The sequence below is a fragment of the Ictidomys tridecemlineatus genome, chromosome 5 (assembly GCF_052094955.1).
Source record: "Ictidomys tridecemlineatus isolate mIctTri1 chromosome 5, mIctTri1.hap1, whole genome shotgun sequence".
NCBI classification, from domain to species: Eukaryota; Metazoa; Chordata; class Mammalia; order Rodentia; family Sciuridae; genus Ictidomys; species Ictidomys tridecemlineatus.
Window position 1 is genome coordinate 155,974,847 of NC_135481.1, and position 21,693 is coordinate 155,996,539.

At 53.1% G+C, this 21,693-nt stretch overlaps 1 protein-coding gene across 3 annotated transcripts; it reads left to right on the forward strand.

Moving 5' to 3' along the window:
• The first annotated feature begins 92 nt into the window (after positions 1 to 92).
• Nkx2-2 (NK2 homeobox 2) lies at positions 93 to 20,945 on the forward strand. Of its 3 annotated transcripts, none has more exons than XM_040275414.2 (3): positions 93 to 586; positions 8,716 to 9,411; positions 10,344 to 20,945. In XM_040275414.2, exons 2-3 carry the CDS (start codon positions 9,153 to 9,155, stop codon positions 10,904 to 10,906), a joined length of 822 nt encoding a protein of 273 aa, XP_040131348.2. In that variant the 5' UTR covers positions 93 to 586; positions 8,716 to 9,152; the 3' UTR covers positions 10,907 to 20,945. The 3 variants fall into 3 exon arrangements, with proteins under 3 accessions (XP_040131348.2, XP_077907452.1, XP_077907451.1); XM_078051326.1 differs by having other exon boundaries at positions 93 to 232; XM_078051325.1 differs by lacking the exon at positions 93 to 586 and adding an exon at positions 958 to 1,108.
• The last annotated feature ends 748 nt before the right edge of the window (positions 20,946 to 21,693 follow it).

The window sequence follows — 21,693 nt, forward strand, 5'->3', positions numbered from 1 at the left end:
GGAGCGGCCCCCTCCGCTGGGGCTGCGCTGCGACCGCTGGGCCCGAGGCAGGAGGGTGGGGCCACTGGGCCGGGAGCCTTGAGCCAGGAGCCCGGAGCCAGGAGGGGAGGGCTCTCGGGCTGCACAGCCGGAGCGCCCGCCGTTCGGTAGCCGCCGGCGGCTGGAGATAAAGAGCGGCCGAAAACCTGCGCGTTGGCCGAGGCGGGGCTCCCGCGGCGCAGCCGCGCTCCAGGTGAGCCCCCGGCTCGCGCGCGTTTCCGTTGTGTGTGTTCCCCGGGCGCCTGGAACCTCGGTGAAGCCGTGTGGAGGAGATGGGGGAAACCCGGCGCCACCTCTCGCTGCCAGGCACCGACTGTCTGGTCCCCCCTGCCCCAGCCCCGGCACGGGTATCGACAGCCGCCGGGGACAGGAATGCTCTCCGCGCACGGTCCACGAAGAGGACCATCGGAGAGGAACCTCGTGGCACCGCCATCCCCGCCAGCTCAGTCAGGCTTCGGGGTTCTCTGTGCGCCCCGCTGGCCTGACCGTTTATCTGGCAGCTCCTGACTCGGCTCGGTCCCCAAGCTACGGAGTCGGGAAGCAGCAGGTGGGCAGATGCGAGACGTCTCAGTCCTCCCTCGACTACGCCGGTCACTGGGGGAGGGGCCTCTCCTAGAGAGAATTCGCCCCCTCCTCAGTCACACCTGCAGTCGGGAAAAGTTTTACTTGTCACCGACACCAGGCTTTCCTGCTGCCGAGCAGCCGGACTGGGGAAAGCCGGACTGCCCCGGGGGGTTGGGCAGGTGCGGAGATCACGGAGGCCGAGGAGGAGGGAAGCGCGCGGCGCCCATAGCCACCCCGCCCTCCCGGAGCCCAGCGGACCCTCAAGCCCCGCCCGAGGGGGCACGCAGTGGGGGGAAGGGCGCAGTAGGAGGGGGGTCCGGGTAGGTGGAGGACTAGATAAAGACGCGCCTTGAAATGCGTCGGGGCTGTAGCTGCATCGCTGGGGAGTGGGAGGCAGAGAGGACTCATCGCGCGCCTCAGCAGTCTCCTCCCCACTGCCCGGTGCCGGCTGCTCTTCGGCTGCCAGGGCTGCTGTAAAGAAGGGCCAGCCTTCCACTTCTACCTGGTAAGTCCCCCTGCGCGCCGTGTAAGGCTTGGGATTGGGGGTTAAAGCAGAGGCAAAAGTCCTAGGATAATTTGGAGATGGCGCCTAGTGGAAAAAGGGGGTTCTCCTTAGGGGAAACTGGGACAGGAGCCAGGGTTGGGGGCGGTGAGGAGCTGGAAGACAAGTGGTGGGAGTCGCAGGCCAGAAGGACCAGTGAGGGCTGAGGGATGGAGCTATAGGCGGCGGTTGGTGCAAAGGAGACCTAAGCCTGGAGTTTGCGGAGTGTCGCCCCTGCCGCGCCCGGTCCTGGACAGTTCTCGTTTGCGACAGTAGAGATCGCCAGAGGATCAAAAATGAACCTCTGTGGGGTCTGCTGAAGTCTGGTCTCGGAGGGGCGCCCCCTTGGTTCCAGAACATCCTCCCCGGACGCGGACACACACACACACACACACACACACACACACACACACACACACACTCTACAAGGAGGCCCTTCCATGCGCCTCTCCTCCACTTCGGTGGCACTCAGGGTTGGAAAGGGGGTGTGTTTAGAGACTGGTTATAGACGTTTGGTACGAAAATTGAAGAAATAAGAGACAGATTCCCCAGGCACCTCTCCGTGTCCTAAGGACCTCGTGGTGCGTTCCTAGTCCTTGCCAACCCCAGCCCTTATCCCAGGCAGAGAGCGTGGCTTCCCTGCGCCTCCCGTGAATACATAGCCTATCAGCCCGTCTGGCCCAGCTTTAAGTGCGGAATGCTAAGCGGTTAGGAGAGGCCGCTTGTTTTCCAAAGTCTTGTGGTAATGATTTTGTCACGTGTTAAGAAGTAAATTCAGATAAGAAAGTGCTTTCAGCGCTGTGTTTCCGAGAGAAACCCAAATCTCCTGCATTGAAATCGCCTTTATCAGGGGGAAGGTCGGGCTTGGATGGAAGAACGTTCCTGAAGGCAACACTGACGATTCGTAATCTCATTGTAACATATTTAATCATTAGAGCCGCGCGAACGAATAAAGCAAAGGGGTTAGCCCCAGGGGACATGACGTTTGGTTCCCCAATAAACTAGTGATAATGGATTGCCTGGAACAGGCTCCTTTGGCCCGAGGGGGGCTTAAAGCTACGTTTTTAAAGAAAATATTGTAGGGAGGCTGGTTCCATTTTGTAGAACCCCTAGAGCCGCATTTCGTGTTCAATTTAACATCCATGAAAGTTAAACGGCTTTTCTTGCCTCTTATTTTATTGGATGAATTTTCAAAGATCTCATTAAAGTGCATTTATCAAAGTCCTAACATATGCCCACAGGGTCTTATGCCCACACAATGAGGCTGGTGAATAGAATGAGAAATACTAATTTCTATTACAATTTCCATCCTCAGGAGATATTTTCCTTTGGGGGCGGGGGTGGAGGCAGATAATTGGGAAAGTGTTGGATATTTCACTTTGAAACAGAATATGGAGGAGGCACCTACTTAGATGTCTTCCTCCTGCACCCACAAGTAAATTGCTTCAGGACTCCAGGCTGTAGAGTCCCAAGATCATTTCTTCTCTCCATGGCTTCAGGGGATGCCTGCCACTGTGGAATAAGTGGAGGCATGAGCTTTTCCTGACACACATAATCAGAACCCAATCTCTGAGCTTGAAAAACTTATTTAACCAACACCTTCTTGGTGACTTGGGATACTCTAAGAGGCGTTCATTCTTCCCCTCCTGGAATTTAAAAGTTAATACCACAATGTGGACCAAAGATGGAGCAGGGACTTATTCTGGGCTTGAATTCAGAGTAAACTGAGATTTTCTTTCCCTTCAGACTAACCTCCTAGCCCATCTGACCTATGGCTAATGAAGAAATGCCAAAGATCTGGTCTGGCCTCTCCAAAGTTGCCATCCACACAGCTTTAGGCCTCCCCAACCCAGTCACCCCACAGGAGGCAGGGTTTCCAGTGACCTCAGTATCCTTCTACCATAGACAGAAGGAAAGACAAAAATTGGAGTTGGGCTGGCCAGGGACAAGACTGATTTTCAGTTTTCTGAGTCAGGAAATATCTCTGTGTGGGGTGTTTATTCCTAGGTCACGTGCTTTGATTTCTTTCCCTCAGTATGCCAGAGCATACTGAGTATGACACAGCCCCACATGAAACCAAAGCCACTTCTTACCGTTTTGTCAATTGGCATCTTGATCATGATGCTCAGGGACCAGAATGGGAGACATTTTCCTCCCCTGTTGATATCAAGTGCATGTCACATTCCCAGCGAGCAACCAACGGTGAAATAAACCTTCCCCCTCCAACAAAACCTTTGTGTCCTCACAGTTAATCCTACTCACTGAAGTAGGAAGGTGCAACAAGCTTTGTTTCAGGAGTGAATGAAGACTCCACCTTGGCACTAACCAGAGAATAAACTAATCCACTTGAAGATTGTTGTATGAGATGGGATGTGCAGGGGGCCGAGAGCTCATCTACATACTATACTAGGAAAGTAGTTTCTTTTCAGTCCTTTAAATTAAAAAGAAAAAGAACTGAAATGAAGTCAAACAAATTAGTGCTTCCACATAAAAGAAAAAGACTTACTAGTGTTTTCAATGACTGGAAGTGCTTTGCGGGTGGGAAGAGTGAGGGGTGCCACCTTGGGCTGCTAAAGCTTTGAACTCCTCAAGGTCAACTCCTCTGGGTCCCCAAGATCATCCCCCTCCCTCAGTACTTCTTCTGCTCTTAATTCCCCTGGAGGATGCACCTACCCAGCAAGTTTTCATCAGCCTGAAAGAAGAAGATGTGAGCCCAGTGTCCCAAGAGGCCCTTAAAGCCCAAAACAGAGACTGGGAGAGAGGGTCAGAAACCATCCAGAGGATGCCCATTTCAACCACAGGAACACTAAGAGCATCTCCAATTCCTGTGCAGAGGCCTCTTCCCAGTTTCCTAAAGTGTCTTTCTTGCCTTGTTTGTTCCTGTTTAGGGTTTAACTCCCCACCCCCACCCCACCAAACAGGGGGCATTATTATAGCCAGGGGTGTGGGGAAGTGAAAAGCCCACCAGACAGGATATATCAGTACTGGCCCCATGCTCGAAGCCCAGAAAAGGCAGTCGTGTTTGAGCTACCTGGGAAAGTAAACAGGTAAACACTGGGTGACTTAAAGGGCCACTTGTCATGAAGTGGGGCCACTTAGCCTGTGTACATTCACCTCCCTTCCTGGGCCCCCTGCAATTGTTCAGCTCTTCTTTGCCTGCTCCAGCCTCCTGAGCTGAGGCTTTAGTCTTCCCCAAACCCAGAGCAGCAGAAGTGGACCAAGGGCTCCAAGGAGCCTCCAAAGAAGATTCTCTCTAGCTTCCAGGGAAGAGTTTCTCTTTCTCCTCACCAGTCTGTGTCTCACATTGCACCCATCATAAACTTAGCAAAAGTGAACAGAGAGATTTGTGCTGAATCTGGGGTCCCCATGCAGAAAATTAAGACCAGGGATGGGTAGGGCTACAGCAGTTGGAGTCGCCCCAGCAGAAGAGCATGTAGTTCTGGACACTAAGGAGATGCCAAGAGGATCTCTCTGAAGCTCAGGGTATGCTGGGTTCAGAACATCTGATATCTACCTCAACCTGCCGGAGTCTGTGGCAGAGAAAGCTCACTGCAGAGCTCAGGAGCTTCCCCGGAAAATTATGGCTGACCCCTAACCCAAACCTGATTGAACCCAGGAAATTGTTTTCTCCTGGGTTCCAGATAGAACCTGGAAAGAGTTTACTAAAGAATTCCGAAAGGGGGGACTAGTGCACATCCTCGTAGAAATGAAACTGGTACCAGCGGACGCTAATATATTCAGGTGGAGCATTAATAAAGGATTTTCTCCCTAGGAGGGGCGCGGGACTATCGCCTCTCAAACTGCTGGGTATGAGGGATCCTGTGAAAACAGGAGATCCTGGGCTCCAAAAGGCCCGGATATGGTGGTGCTTCGGAGGGACGCCTCTTGGGGAGTCTTCAGGACGCAATCACCTGTTTAATTTGGGCAGAAGAGAGGCATTTAGCACCTGACCCCTCTGCTCTTCTGGCTGCACCTCGGCCTACCAAATGCAGGAGACCTTGGAGTAAACTCTGGGCTTGGGACTCGCCCTCGGCCGCCAGCTGGGCCCGAGCTGGCGTCCGCAGGCTGCTCCTGGGGGACTTGAATTTTATGATCTTCCTCTAACAAGCCCAGTTTCTCCCCTTCAATTATGGGCCTCCCAGTGGTCTCCCTGGGCCTTTTCAATTGCAAATGTTAACGCTTTGGAAACGGACGCGGGAACCACACCAGAGGGATGGGGAAATGGACTCTGCAATGTCCCTGGAAAGAGACCCTGAGCCTTATAGATTCGGCTGGTCAGGGAGCTGCGGCTGGAAGCAAAGACGGAACCTTCTCCTGCTCTCTCGCTCGACTCCCGGTTGCCCTAAGATCAGGAGAAGGAAAAATGGGTGTACCAGTTGGGGTGAGGGTGGAGGGGAGATGCCAGGTGATTGCCTGCGCCCGCAGGGAAAGTTTAGACTCGCAGGTGCCGGGGAATGGGGACCTTGGGAGCTAAGATGCTGAAGGGTTTTGGCTAGTTAAGGCCAAAAGGCAGGCCCTGTTGCAAACCAGACCTTTGTGAACTGTCCTGGGGACTTCCGTCTCACTACTCTCCGATGATTAATTCCCAGAAGCCTGGATTCCTGTAGGAAAACAGTTGTTTCTCAGGTGCTCTGTGCACCTTGCAAGCTCCCAGGGGCGAGGGGAGGGGACCTGATCAACAGCTACACTGGTTATATCCAAAAGAAAGGCCCACCATGCTGGGAGAAGGGAGGAAGAAGTTGGAAACTACAGAGAACTAAGTAGTTCCAAGCCCAGGAAATGAGCAGGCTCTGGAAGGCATTTCAGGAGCAACCCCACCACCACCATCACCAACATGGTTCTGGGCTCTAGAGATTGTGTGTGTGTGTGTGTGTGTGTGTGTGTGTGTGTGAGAGAGAGAGAGAGAGAGAGAGAGAGAGAGAGAGAGAGAGAGAGAGAGAGAGAGAGAGAGATTTTTTTTAAAGACCACTTCTTACCAAAGGACTGCCTTCCTACTCAACTCAAGAATTGGTCCGGCCCTACTAAGCTTCATTCTGCCCCCAGACCCCAATCCTGGAGGCTAACCTAGTGCCCAAGAGGGCTCTCCTTTCTTAGGACAGAGGAATAAGAGGAGGGACAAAAGGAGGGTCTTTTCTGCAATGCCTGGGTTGAGGAACTTTTTCTTGCCAGTTATTTATTTTAGCAGCCAAATAACAATGGCCCCAGGCAGGCCCACCCCCTCCGCTATGTCCAAACTCGGCGGTGCTTCCCCGACTCCAGGAAAACCGACTTCCCTCCTCCAACCGGACAGAGCAGTGAGCTCCCACGTGAAAGGGGGAAGGGAGAGGCAACAGGCAGGGAGGCTGAGAAAGACAGAGAGTGGAGGGGGGGCACGAAAAGTAACGGGTTTGAGGAACACGATTCAAACCAGTTTTTAATTCTTGCGGGAGGAAAAAGGGGGAGAAAGGAGAAAAGAAAAAGTAAGAGGAGAAAGAGAGGAATCGAGGAGCGTCGACATGAAGGGGTTTCCTTAATATTGTGGACGGATTCAGAAATGAATGAAGAGATAGTCCATTGAAAAGGGTTGAATACCATGACAACTAGGAACAACCTTAGATTTATTCCAAACAGTTAGGACACATTGAAAGAGAGCGTCAATCATGTATTATTTCGCCACTGAAATAAATGCAAAAACCGAGCCGGGACAAAGGCTTCCAACGGGAGCGGGACATTTGTCTACATTTCGCTCATTGTCCGCAGCTTAGCAATCGGTTTGTATTTGTGTTTGCCCGGGTCCGACCACCCAGGACGCGCCGACGAGGGGCTCGCTCCAACCTGGGCCATTGTCACCCACGTCACATACTGGGGGCGAGGCAGCGAGGGCTGCAGAAAGCTGCGGAACGGCTCGGAGAGAGGCGCCCTCACCCGGCGCTGGCAACCCCGGGGGTGGCGGGGGGCGCCGCAGCGAAGCAGCTGCGGGGAAGAAGAACCTGGCGTCCGCACACTCTGCTTCGCCCGCTAGCTGAGGCTGCCCAGGATCCCAGCAGTGGGGAAGAAGAGACGGGACAGCCTCACCCCTCCTCGCCCCTAGGCCCAGTTCGTTCCAGACGTTCCTGCGGGGCGGACAAGCTTGTTGTGGCAAACCTCCTCCTCTCGCCCCTCCCCAAATTTAAACTGGACCCGGGGCTAGTAAGAGCGGAGTGACCTTTTCCACCCGGGCGCGCAGGAGTAGGACTGTCCTGGGAAAGTTTAGTTTTCAGGTTGGAAAGTTAACAAACACTAACCTAATGCAAACTAGGAACCCAGAGCGCGTCCTCAGAATGCACCCCCCGGGATGTCCAGAAGAAGAAATTAAAGGACTTCCGTGGGAATAGAAAACTCCGAAGAAAACGCAGCATCATCCGCTCACCCTGGGACCCCTCCCCTGTGACTTTCTGAGTCCTCACACAGGTTGAAGCACAAGACCCTGCCACGGTCTTGCCTGCACCCCTCCTGCAGCTTCACCTTTAGCTTAAGGCTGGAGAGGGAGGGGTTCCGAGAGACCAGGATAATAGAGAGCTGGAAAGGAGCGGGGTCGTCTGCCCTTCCCTCTCCACTCAGAATAAACTGCTTGCGGGTGCCCAAAGCGGTAGGGCCTGAGTCCGAATCCGGCCGGAGTCAAAGCTCCTTGCTCCCACCCCGCCCTTCTCTAGACCGCCCGCAAAGCAGAAAGTGAACTGCGTGTCCTCCGCTGCCGCAAAGAAATGGGGGGTGGGGTGGCGGAGTGAAGGAAATAAATGAGTCTTTAGCAAATAAAGGGCGACTGGGAGGGGGGTGCTTGGTGGTGGCTTTGGCCAGCCCGGAGCCTAGCCCTCTGCTGGGTTTCGAGCTCTTTCGCGTTTAACTAGAATCAATTACTTGCCTTGTCATTTCTAGTACTCATCCTTAAGCCTCAACCAAAATATTGACCTAGGAGGCTTACAGAAGTTGGGTTCTTGCCATTTGAACCGGATCTTGTTTAGGGAACCACCAGCAAGGGGAAAGAGAGATTTCCGCGACTCTGTCTACGCCCCCTCCCCCTTTTCCAAAGGCGCCACAACTCGCCAATTTTCTGGCTGGGGGTGTTGCGGGGGGCGGGGAGGTAGGAACTGGGAAATGCTAAAGAGGCTTTTTCCCTCCCCTTCCTGGCTTCTGTTTTGGTCCTCCCCCCCACCCACACACACACCTTTTTTTAAGAAGCAATTTGTTAAAACGGCCTTTCAAGTGTGTGGACTCGCTGGCGACGCGGTGGTCCTTTGTATGTAAATACTGAAGGGGAAAAAAAAAAGGCTCTCCCGATCTTTGCAATTAATTGACACGTTACACCTCTCATCTTGCTCTAGAGGGCCGTTGGCTGGGAGCGCAGAGCTCCCCAAAACCCACAATTTCACATCTGCAAATACTGTCTTCATCCACTTGACTCCCAAGACCCGCCCACACGTGGCCAACCTTTGCGTTTTTAATGTCTCTTCCCCTTTTTCCACCCTTCTCTTGCTCCCTCTCTTACTCCCCCTCCCTCCCTCTCTCTTTTTCCCTCCCTCCCTCCCTCTTTCTCCCCCTCCCCCCCTCCCCAGGTTCGTGAGTGGAGCCCAGCCTTATATGGACTGATCGCTCGGGCAATGGCCCATTTTTTCCTCGCCACCAGCCGCCACCGCGCGCCGAGCGGCCGCTGGAGCCCAAGCTGACGCCGCCTTGGCACCTCTCCTGGAGTTACAAACTAAGGCCGGGCCGGCGCTAGGCGCTCAGGCTGCCCAGCTCCCTGCGTCCATTTCCGCGTGCTTCCAGAGAAGACAGAGGCTCTGAGTTGGGCTTTATTCCGCCCCCCCTTTCCCTACTGGTTCTTTCTCTTATTTAAAAAAATAATAATTACTTCAATAATTAAAGCCCATCCCCCCTTCCCTCCCCCAACCCCTCCCCCCAACCCCCTCCCCCGCCCTCCAGGGCTGGGGAGCGCTACGAATTGACCAAGTGAAGCTACAACTTTGCGGCATAAATTGCGGGGTCCTGAACCATGTCGCTGACCAACACAAAGACGGGGTTTTCGGTCAAGGACATCTTGGACCTGCCGGATACCAACGATGAGGAGGGCTCGGTGGCCGAGGGGCCGGAGGAGGAGAGCGAGGGGTCTGAGCCGGCCAAGAGGGCCGGGCCCCTGGGGCAGGGCGCCCTGGACGCGGTGCAGAGCCTGCCCCTGAAGAGCCCTTTCTACGACAGCAGCGACAACCCATATACACGCTGGCTGGCCAGCACGGAGGGCCTCCAATACTCCCGTAAGTAGTGAAACTTGGCTGCTGCAGCCCTGACAGCCTCCATTCCTGCGGCTGTAGCCCGGACTGGACGCTGGGAGTTAAGGGGGGAAAGAAGCCAAAGTCCAGATACTTCACCCTGGGTTCCTAGATTTTTTTTTTTAACATTTGTTTGGGATGCAATCTTTTCTCCTGGTCAAGCCCCCTTAGTCTCTGCAAAAGACTTGGTCTCAGCTTTTTTTTTTTTTTCCCAACATGAGAAATTAAGGAGGCAGAGAAGAAAAGAAATGCCTCCTAAGGGCTGGTTGCAGATGTCAACCGACACTGATAGCTTGGGCCCTAGACCCCAGACTCCAACAGCCGGGAGGGACTGGCCTGACACACTGGAACTAGCCAGCGAGCCTGGTCCAGGCTGCGGGTAGAGGGTGAGGGAGGCTTGGGGTGGCCTGGGTATAAGTAGCTCACCCTGCCCCCTGTGTGATCATAGAGGACGCTTTGTGCAGTGCAGGGGGTGTTGAGAAAGACCGAAAGAAAAAAGAAAAAAAAAAAAGAAAGCCCCCAAAACCTGCCTTAAAAGGCCGAGACGATCAATGCCGGGATTGTGGGGGATTTCTCTTAAAAATCTGCCCACGTCTCTACAGAGAGGAATCAGCTTAAGGGGGCCGGAGCCCTTAACCCGCAATGATCTCCCAAGCACCCCCATCAATTCGCACCCACACTGTGCGAATCCCTAGAACCGTGAGTCCTAAGCCCCCACTCCTACTGATTTTCCCCTTTACCCTGGAAGACCCCGACGGCTTTCTCAGGCTTGGCGCAGGGTAGGGATCATCGCAGAGGCAGCCGCGCTGGGCTGCAGAGAGCTGAGGGCCAGAGGCCCACGGAAGAACGAGGTGCTCTAGCTCTGGCCCAGGCGGCGCGCGGCCTCCCGGCGCCTGACGCGCTTCTCTCCCCTCCAGTGCACGGGCTGGCGGCGGGCGCTCCCCCTCAAGACTCAAGCTCCAAGTCCCCGGAGCCCTCGGCTGACGAGTCACCGGACAATGACAAGGAGACCCCAGGCGGCGGGGGGGACGCAGGCAAGAAGCGGAAGCGGCGGGTGCTCTTCTCCAAGGCGCAAACCTACGAGTTGGAGCGACGCTTCCGGCAGCAGCGGTACCTGTCGGCGCCAGAGCGCGAGCACCTGGCCAGTCTCATCCGCCTCACGCCTACGCAGGTAAAGATCTGGTTCCAGAACCACCGCTACAAGATGAAGCGCGCCCGGGCGGAGAAAGGTATGGAGGTGACACCCCTGCCCTCACCGCGTCGGGTGGCCGTGCCCGTCTTGGTCAGAGATGGCAAACCATGCCACGCGCTCAAAGCCCAGGACCTGGCAGCTGCCACCTTCCAGGCAGGCATCCCCTTTTCGGCTTACAGTGCTCAGTCACTGCAACACATGCAGTACAACGCCCAGTACAGCTCGGCCAGCACCCCCCAGTACCCGACAGCACACCCCCTGGTCCAGGCCCAGCAGTGGACTTGGTGAGCACCGCCCCTCCGAGACTCGCGGCCCCAGGCCCAGGCCCCACCCCGGCGACTGCGGCGGCGGCGGCGAGGAGGACTCGGTCCATACGGTGGTTATTATTATTATTATAATTATTATTATAGAGTCGAGTTGACTCTGGGCTCCGTTGGGGAGGCGCCGGAAGGTTGCCTACGCCTCCTTGAAGTGGCAGAATCCATCCACCCGACTCTGTCCCCATCTCTCTCCTTTGAACCTTGGAGAGGGTTGAACTATAAGCCGTGTTTACAGAATGTTTGCGCAGCTTCGCTCCTTTGCCTCTCCCTGGGGGGTACCAGACCATCCCAGCGTAAAAGTCGACACTTGAAAATGAGAAAAAGAGCGAACCCCCACCCCGCTTTCGTGAATTTTGTAAAATATGTTTGTGTGAGTAGCGATATTGTCAGCCGTCTTCTAAAGCAAGTGGAGAACACTTTAAAAAATATAGAGAATTTTTCTTTTTTTATATAAGAAAATGCTACATATTTATGGCCATGTAAACGTCCTGACAACTGGTGGCAGATTTCGCTTTTCGTTGTAAATATCGGTGGTGATTGTTGCCAAAATGACCTTCAGGATGGGCCTGTGAACCCTGCAGGCCCAACTCCTTTCTTGGTGGTTTGTTTTGGTTTGGTTATGTTTGGGTTACCCCTGTTTTCTCTTTTTGCTTTTTAAAAACATTTTGTTCAGTGCAAACATTTTTCAAATATGAAAAAGAAAAAAAAATGTGTAGGCGACAAGCCGCCTGCCCCATTTTCCGGGTCCTGAGCCCGGGAACTTGGAGCTCAGCGGTTCCGAGCGGTTCCCCTAGAGCGCCGGGCGCTGAAAACTTTCGATTTTTTAAGTAATTTTAATAAAAATCCTGTGTTAAAAAACAAACAAACAAGCCCAGACTTCCCGTTTGTCTGACTCTGTGGCCCTGCACCGGGCCAGAGGCCTTGGGCAAGTAACCAGGTCCAGCGGCACCCAGCGCTCGTTTGCACCCGCTTTCCGTCTCCCCAGGGTAGGAGGCTGGGGTGCCGGGGCGCTGATGGAGCTCCCAGGACAGGCCTCATCCGGACTGCCGGACAGGGCTCTTAGGACCCAGGGCCGGAGTGGGAGTGCTCAGCCTCCAGCCTGCAAACGGTTGGCCCAGAGTCCGGGGTGCCTCTCTTGGGCCTCTTTCTCAGCTCCGTGCCTGTGTGAACTCCTGCATCCCGGCCTCCGGAGGAAAAGTGACTTTGAGAAACGCAAAGGCAAGGAGAGCAAGCCCCCCTCGCTTGCCCAAATCTACGAGTGGCTCCTTCAGCCTGAGGAGCTGTTGAAGCCACTACACTCGATGACTTTCACTTTGTTGCGTTTGATTTACTTCGTGCTAAGAAGGGAGGGGGCTCTGAGGTTGAGACTGGTCGGCTTTCTTTCTACTCCCCACCCCCTTTTCAAAATCTGTGGACGAGTGGAGGCGTCGCAGCCGGCTCTAAGGCCTGGACGCAGAAAGAGTTTTGTGGGGGGTTTTGTTTGTTTTTGTTTTGCCGGGGGTGGGGTGTCGATTCCGAGCGCGCAAGGCTTTGACTATTAGCAGGGACACTCTGGGTTCTGGGAGCAGGAGAGGGAGGGGTGGTTGCATCCTCCTCAAAGCTTTATGCCCCCGCCCCAGCCTGGGAGGGCGAGTCACTGGCGATTCCAGCAAACTGAGCTTTCTTCCTTCTTGCCGCCCCCGTCCTTTTTGGATTCCCAGCCTCTTTCTCCAAGACTGGATCCCTGGCTGGTCCCCTCCCAGCCCTGGGCAGTCCGCACGGTCTCCCCAGGCTAGTCCTTAGGCATGGAGTTGGGTGAATTATTCGAAAGTAAAGACTGGAGGTGGGGTGGGGCACTCTGGCCGCCAGGGCTAGAGTAGGGGCAGAGGAAAGTGGGCAAACAGCCCCTGGCTAGCCCCCGGGAGTTTGCAATCCGTCCTTCCCCAGAAGAGAACTGACTCCATCCCACCCTCGTTTCTGGACCCGATCTCCTTGGCGGATGCTGGCGCACACTTGGCCACGCGGGGGAGCGTCTCAGGGGGGCTAGGCGGACGCGGGAATGGGAGGCGCGGTGCACCTTTCTCCTCTATCTCGCGGATTTCCGAAATTACCCGCAGCTCTGTGGCTCAGAGCCCAGCGGGCGCTCTGAGATGCCTGGAGATTGAAAGTCAGCTTATTTGGAAATAGTATCTCTTGTTTTCTCCGGAGCTCCCACCGTAAAGACTGGGGAGGGGGAGGTGAGAAGGCCAGGCAAAGGGAGCAGTCCCAGCTGACTTTCTCCCTCCCTTCAGTTGATGATCAGATTTAATTCAATATCTAAAGCAAACATGATTATCCGTGTGACCAAATCTGCGCGTCAATAGCACTCAGCGCAACACGCCCAGGGACGTGATTACACTTTATTCTCGTGTTGCGCACCGGCCCCTGGATAATTGAGGGCGCGAGAGTCTTTCTAATATCCCTGGAAAGGTCCTGTCGCATCTCCAGGTTCATCCTCGGGGAAAGGAGCAGTTTCCCTAAATAGTGAAAAGTCTCCCTTTGTTCTCCTCACAAGCTTGGAAATGTTTGGGGTTTTGTCTTGCTATTAGTAAAGGCCAGAAATTTCCCTTCAAATTGTTTGTTGTGCAATGTTCAACCTGCCCTGGTAACAGCCACTCAACAATCTTCTAGCAACTTCCCCTAACCCGGGATCCTTGGGGGAGGGAAGGAAGTGGGTGTTCAGGGTCGGCTGAAGAGGGGTTGTCAAAAGGCCTCGGGCGCAGCCTGGAAGACTCAAGTTGGTTTGTTTGTACCAGGTCCTAGGCCTACCACGGGCCAAGAATAATCACAAGAACCTTCCAGGCCTGCAGGGAAGAAGGGAGAAGCAAAGAAGGTCCAAACTTTTGCAGATTTTCACCAAGTGTGGGTTGAGGACACATTTGGGTTGGTGGACAGGCCCCGAGACCTGTAGTCCGGGTGTGTTGCCGATTCTGCCAAGAGCCTGGAGGTGGGCCCGGCGCCCGCCTCTCTGTCCTCGGGACCCCGTGGAGTCAATAAAAGCTCCCGAGGAGCCCTGTGTGGCCCTAACCCCAGCGCCCTGGGAGCGCACCCGGCGCGGGGTCCGCTTTGGCAGTCTATCTTCGCCCAATCTACAGCGGGCCGTACAAAACGGCACAATGGGAAAGCTGGGAGCCGGAGATGTTAGAGGCGTGCATATTAAAAAGGGACAGAGAAAGGATCGCAGGGGACAGAGAGAGGGGAAGAGGGAGAAGGGGCTCACCCTCCCCCCCCCCCGCCCCACCCCGCACCATTCAGCGCGCTTATCGCGGGCAGTGAATCCCGGAGTCAGGCAGAAGTCTCCTTGGGGTTTTGTTGGGCCTGTCACTGGGTCCCTTTGTCATCCTCGGACTCCATGCTGGATTCCATATGGCCAGCTGGGCCGAGGGAGCGCGAGGAGGGACCCGCACAAAACCCAAATTGTGTCCGGCTTTCAAACCCTGTATTGTTGTCTGTGAAAGGAAGACGCATTAAAAATTCGTGCTATATCTATTGGGGAGGAGGATGGAGGAGGGGAAAAAAGCCACCCCTGTCTTTGATGGCTTCAGAGGGCGCTTGCCCGGCCTAGGCCCCGTGACACACTGAGAAGAAAATCTCAATCTCTCTCTCTCTCTCTCTCTCTCTCTCTCTCTCTCTCTCTCTCTCTCTCTCTCTCTCTCTCCTCTCCCTGTCTCTCTCTCTCCCTCCTTCCCTCCCTATCCCTGTCTCTCTCTCCCTCTCTTCGCCCCCACTCCGCCCCACTACCAAACTTAGGACCTAACGCTCTGGTCGTGGTCTGTGAGCCATGTGCCTTTGCGACGCTCCTGTGTGTTGGCGCTGACAGCCAGGCTTCTCCCGCTTGGGCGCCCATCGTCGAAGCCATCGGACGGTTCCGGGGCTCCGGAGGCAATCGTCAAGGCCTGGTTGATGCTCCGGTCCCGTTTGGGTTTCACGGCTGTAGGGACTTTTCAGTTCCTTCAAAAAAGGTTCTGAGAGGCTGAGGGCCCGACCGCGTGCCCGGCCCGGCTCAGTTTCGGCCATAGGGATCCCAAGAGCACTTGATATTAGCGGAGACGCTCCATGATCAAACCAGCTAAGGCAGCGCCTTCCTTTGAATTTCGCGTGGTGATCTTCCTTACATCTTCGTGCCACTAGGAAACCAGTTCAGAAACTTCTTCCAACAGCTTTCCCTTCTCCCAGATTGGAGGTGGGAGAGCCTTTCTCTTTAATTTTGTGTCTCCTGCCTTTTTTTTTTTTTTTTTTTTTTGGTTTGCAAAATTCAGTATCAGGAAGACACAGCTGGGTTCCCAAGGAATTTGCCCATTTTTGCCTCCCCCTAAGCCAGCTGAGTTTACGCAGGGTAATGGGAGATAATTTGGGCCGTGCTGTCTCCACCTTAAGAGCCAGGTCAAAACTTCCAGCTCCCCACATAAACAATATGTGCTAAACAGGAGAGTTCAACGCCGAGGGCTGTGAAAATAACAATTAGAACTCAAATGAGCACTACTGAGTTGGTGGAAATTTCAGCCAATCCAGAACTTGGGTATCCTCCCTCCCCCCCCCCTTTTAGTGCCATCGTAGAATCGGATAAATTGACACGAATGGGAAACCCCCTTCTCGACACTCCCCACGCCAGCCAGGGAAATAACTTATTTTCCTTACCTATTGACTGTTGGGCTTAGTGGAGACCTGGTGTGGATTTCTCGAGCCTTTTCAAGAGCCTGGTCATTGAAAAGCTAATCCAATATTTACCGAGCATAAGGACAGTTCTCAGACGTATTTATTAAGACCCATCGCTAAGTGATTACTTGGGCGGAAGACAAAGGCCAGGGAGGGAGCGTGGAGGCGCACCAGCCCCTGCTCTTGCACCCAGAAGTTGGAAGCCAGTCGCCAACTGGTGAGGCGCTGAGGTTCCCCTCCCGGTACTTAAGTGGCGCGTGGATTAGATATTGTGTTGGGTGGTATTTCAGGAAATATGTACTTGTGGCTTCCTGAGAGGCCAGGCGCAGTGACACTCTAAACCGTGTCGATATATCATCTTTTATCCAGGATCTGCAAATAAACCCCTGATCCCCTCGGCGCATTATAGCCGCCGCTATCTCGCCAAGGAAGCGATCTGAGTTTTATTGCTTTCGCCAACGCCCCAACACACACACACACACACACACACACACACACACACACACACACACACACTCCCCTCTCCCACCCAATCTGGTTTTTAAAGGCTCTATTTTTTTCCCCTTCTGGGGCACCGTTATTAATAAAGCGAATAGGCCTCAGCGCCGCCATCCGAGCAAGTGGAGAAATGCGGGCCTCCAGCGCGCGGATCCTCCATGCGTTTGCCTCCGGGGAGAGAAACTAGCACGTTCCGCGCGGCGGCGCCACGAGGAGGCGCCCGAGCTCCGCTCTCCGCTGCGCGCGGGGCCTAATCCCGGGAGAGCGTCTGGAAGGCCGTTCCCCAGGTTCCTGGCTGTTCTCCTCCAATGCTCGGCCTCGGGTCGGAGCCCCGTGGGAGGACGGAGGAGGAGTCGGTGGCTCCAAGCCAGAGTTAGATCTGAGAGTCAGACCGCCGAGGCAGCACCCAGCCCGTTCCACCCACAGCTTGCTGGGACACTTGCGGACCTTCCTTTCCCGCTATTGTAATCCCCTCCCTGTCTTTCCACCCACGTGCTACCTGCGGTCCTCACCTCAACTTCCATCACATTTCGGCCTAAACCTCGGCAAACTGTTCCTATGGGCCACTAGGTATGGGGTGGGGTGTTCCTTGGAGCACGAGGCAGCGCTCTCCGTGATCCTGAGCGGCATCGGCCCATGTAGGTGAACGCGAGGCGGGCAGCTCCCTGTGATGTGTCCAGGCTGTTAGCCAGAGGGGATTCCAGGGGGAGAGAAGAGAGCTATGCTAAAGAGAAATGCTGAAGTTAATGCAGGTCTTTTGCTGAAGGTGGAGACACCCTCGATGCTCCCGTGAACTCCTGTTCTGTTTGGCAAATGTACCACTAACAACCGAGAAAAGCCTTTATAGAGAAGCCCTCCTGCACCTCATTCCTTCTCGGGGCCAGGGAGAGCGGAGCAGTGGCGCTGACTGGCCACCAGGGGGAGACACCACGCCGACGCCGGACTTTGAGGTCTAGGGGAGGAAGGCAATAAAACCCCTCACTCCAGCTGACTCACCCCAGGTAACCCCGATTCTGTTAAAGCCTCTACTGGGGTGCAGGGGACTCAGGGATTCAAAGAACACAAGAATGGGGATGCTTTCTACCTCCTCCATCCACGCCTGAGTGCCTTTCTGCTAAGTGTGGGGCTTCGCCCGTGAGGGTTACATTCTTCAACGTCTGCTCCCCTTCCCCCAAAAAACCAGGGCCTGCAATCACAGCTTGTTTCACTGATTGTTCCTTGATTGCCTCCCATCAAAGCCTTTCGTGGTTTCCCGCCTCAAAAACAGTCGACCGACGCCAGGTTAGGGAGTCTGCAGTGCCAGTGCTGTCCGCCGGGTGGCGCGATTGGATAAGAAAAGACTTCCCGGCCAGCCACTGCCCCTGGGCCACCGAAAGCAATTCCCACGCCTGCAGGTTTGAGAGGTCTCCATAGGGTCCCTTTACACCGCGGCCGCAATCCCCTAAGAATTAAAATTGTCTGCATTTGTACTTAACGCCTGGAGTGTGATGAAGAGGTTAAAATTATCTAAACCAGGCCAACCTCTTTCTTCCATCGCTCTTCAGGCTGCTGCTGTGGGATACCCCGCATTACAGCCACGACATCAGTTAGGACATAAAACATTCCCACCACCCCGGCATGTCCTCTTCCCCCACGATAATATGTTTTATTCTAATAAACTAATAGCTTAATATCGATTGAAAAACGTAGATGAAAATCTCATCTCTTTCCTCGTTGCTTGTTGACCATCATAAAGTGGAAAAAAAGCAAGAGGCAGGTCTCTAATGCCAGCCTGAACACAGTGACAACCACTGTCATTTATTATTTTCTAAGGCACTTGCTGGACACTTATCCCACATCATCTTTTATTATTACACCCTGGTCTGACCTCCAGATAAGACTGAGTTTCAGAGAAGTTAATTTCCCTGCTCAGGTGAACAAGGCAGGGTCCTTACAAACAAAAAGTCCAGGGGAGGGGAGGGTTGGAGGATGCATCTACCAGGGTGTCTGTCCTGTTTCAGGTGAAGGTAGGCAGGAATGGAAGAGGACCAATACTCTCTTTACTCTGGAGAAGGTAGCTGGGTGGTGTCTTCCGGTTCAGTGTTAGCCCACACTCAGGTCCCAGCCCAAAGGTCAGGGCTGTGTCAGCTGAGGACATCACCTAAGAATCTGCATACTAGTCTCCATGCGGCCATCCTGGGCCAGCAAGTGTCCTATGATGATGGAAGGGGAGGTGGGATAGGGGAATATTAGTTCAGTGGTGGAGCACTTTCCTAGCATGTGAAAGCCCTGAGTTCAAGTCTTGGCATCTCAAAAACAGAAAGAAAGAAAGAGAGAGAGAAAAAACAGAGGAGGAGGGGGCCGAGGGGTCCACCTGAGCCCACACCCCGGCCCCATGTTCTCCTTTGCTTTTGAATGACGTAAGCAGCTCCTTTACCCCACCTCAGGATGATAAAGCATACAAGAAAAAAGTAGTTTTTCAATGACAGGTAGATTCTCTCTCTTTAATTAAGTGATTGACTTTTGTCTAATGGGGGAAAGAAAATAACGTGTTCTTTTGGGTATGGGGCTATGCTATCTGATCTGAGAAATTTACAAGAATATTAAAAGGAATTTTACCTCGGTATTTCCTTCCAGACCTCTCCACTTTTCTGTAACTCTGCTCATTCTTAAGTAAAAGAATTGCCTCATCTATGTTCTATAGGAAAAACTGAACATTGTAGAGTGGATATAAAAAGGATGGAAGTTAGATTTATAATGTAGATTTTTTTGTGTGTGTGTCTGTGGTGGAGAAAGATCAGACACCTGACAACCTAAGGCACCTTTCAGAAATTGCCAATCCTTCTCAACCAGTGAATGCATCACCTCTTCTAAGCATGAAGAGAGGTGGCCTAAATTCCTGTTGCTGTGGCCTTCTGTGTGGGAGCAAGTGCTCATCACCAGCTGCAGCCCTCTGCCCACAGCCTCTTCCACCTGTCCTAATGGCTTCCTGTTCCCAGCACCTACAGGTGTCTGCCTGAAGGAGGGGCAGAGGAGGCTAAATCCTGGGACAGGTGTCAAGTACCTGGAAGTTCATGATCTTCAGCCGATTCCATATGGAGGGTGCTGGGTAAATAGCCCAGCTTCCTTACACCAGGTGTAACAACTGTAGAGCATGTTCTGCCCCCTGTCTCAGAGGTTCCCAGTGGGACTGAGCCCTCAGAGTCCATCTGCTCAGACCCTATGTGTACTGGCTTTTCCCCTTTCCCTTTCTCACTTCCCTACTCTGGTGCTTTCTGGAATCTTCTCTTTGATTGACTTACTTACATGTGAATCCTTGTCTCAGTGTCTGTACCTAGGAGAGTCCAGATGGAGACCCAGATGCCTGAAATCTCCCTTTTGCCTTCATTCTGGATCTGGCATTAGTTTCTCAGAGGTCACCCATGACTTGACTGGCCCAGCTCTACAAGTGTTCCTTGGGAATATCCAAATTATAGATCCCTCTTTTTTGTAGTGATTTTTTTGGGATGGCAAGGAGGCAGGAAGCCCAGGAAAGCCTGACAAGGGACATAGAGAGTAACCAATAGCTGGGTAGTTACTCTTGCTCCTCATGCTCATACCTGGGACATCCAGTTACCCTCATATAGATCTGGGAGCATGGCTCCTGTCCACTCAGGACCCATCCTCAAGGCCAGTGACTTGTCTTTTCCCATCATAAAGCAGCTCTCAGCTTCTCTGAGAGCAGCTTACATTCCTACCTCCCAAGAAGGAGTGGATCGGGTCAAGGAAACATCCTCTAATTTGCAGAGCCTCCGTGATTCGGGTTCTAGATCCAAAACACCTGGTGACCAGGTGGCTTCTCTAAAGTCCAGCCTACATGGTTATTTTTGACTTATACAAAAATAACACAGGAACACATGGCACAAGGTGACAACCATATACAGAAAGAGCTACTCCCATTGCTCAGAGAAGACACCATGGAGATGAAGTGTCATGAGCTGCTTTCTGTGTTCCAAAGCTTTAATCCTTATCTTAGAATTTGACTATACTTGGAGATAGGGCCTTTTAGGAGGTGATTAGTTAAAATGAGGTCATTAGACTGGTCCTCATCCAATACCACAGACATGTGGAGGGAAGACCTTTCAAGGACACAGGAAGAAGACAGCCATTTGCAAGCCTAGGAGAGAGGCCCCTGGAGAAACCAACTCTTCCGACACCACCATCTTGGACTTTCTGCCTCCAGAGCCTTGAGAAATAAATTTCTGTTGTTAAAACCATTCAGTCTATGGTACTTTATTCTGGAATCCCTAGCTGACTAATGCACGATGGCACTCAAAGATCTACCTTGAACATTTCTCTGCCTTAGTTTTTTTTTTTTTTTTTTTTTTTGTCTCTCTTAGTCTATGGCATTTATTGAAAACAGCAGAGAAGGTAGAGCACAGACTCCTAGGGACAACATGGACCAAGACAAGCAGGGCAAGCCTGCTTCCTGCACACCATATTCTGTCATGCCCTGAGGCCATCTTGTCTCTGATGGGCATCTTGAAGAAGAAGTCAGGCTGTAGACAGACAGCTCTTTTCTCCAAAGCACCAACAAACATAGCACATGAATGTTGGGAGATGCCCCAGCTCCAAAGACTAACTTCCCCATCCCCCTGAGAAGAGCCGTCCAATGGTGAGCCCTGCTGGCTCACATGATCCTTACCCACCAATCAGACTAGCCCTACTGGCTCACATGATCCTTACCCACCAATCAAAAATCACCCCATGCCAACTGTCAAACCCTTCAACCATTAAACTGTCATAACTGTCAAACCACCCCCCAGCTCTATAAATATGCAGAGCTGTTCCTCAATAAACAGGCATTTTCTCTGACAGCAAGCCTTGATCATTCTTTCAGTGAACCCTACAGATCTGGGAACTCATCCAGGTTCGTGAGCTGACATGCAGTTCTGAGCTCAGACATCACAGGTGAGAAATTCCACAAGGTGAGATTTTCCTTTGAAGATCATGAGAACTTCCCCAGGACTAAATAGGATCATCTCAGTTACCCACACAGCTGTTCCAAGCCTGTTTTTCATGGTCAATTATCAGGAGGAAATCCTTATTCAGTTCTCCATAATGTCCACTGGAATCTGTTCTTTATTGGTCTCACCATCAATGAAGTAGTGTTCTGTTGAGCAAAGTGGCACTGAATGGCGTTGTTCTGGGATGATTTTGTTCTGTCTATCCAAGAGGTAAGGCGGATTGGGAAGATCCAGTTCCAGGCTGAAGCTCATTTCCTGCCACTGTGGTCGGTTCCCCTCATAGACTCAGAGAACGTCAGGAGCAGGCAGCCAGCATGCATTGCCCATAAACAGCCTAGTTATCCAGAACCGTAATCCACCCAGAAAATGTGATGCTTCTGTGTTCAAGCAGTTATTTCCCAAGTTCCAATCTGAAGTCCTGATCTTTCTTCCCTTGTGGTAAGAGACAGTATGTTTCTCCATGCCTCCTCTGGACTCTGGGGGTGTTGAGCTGGCTCTCCCTTGAGCCATTCAGGGTCTCAGGGCCATGTTGCTTAGGTGTATCCCTTAGTACTACTATTCTAATCCCTTCTTTTAAAAGTACTGCAGGACCACAAGG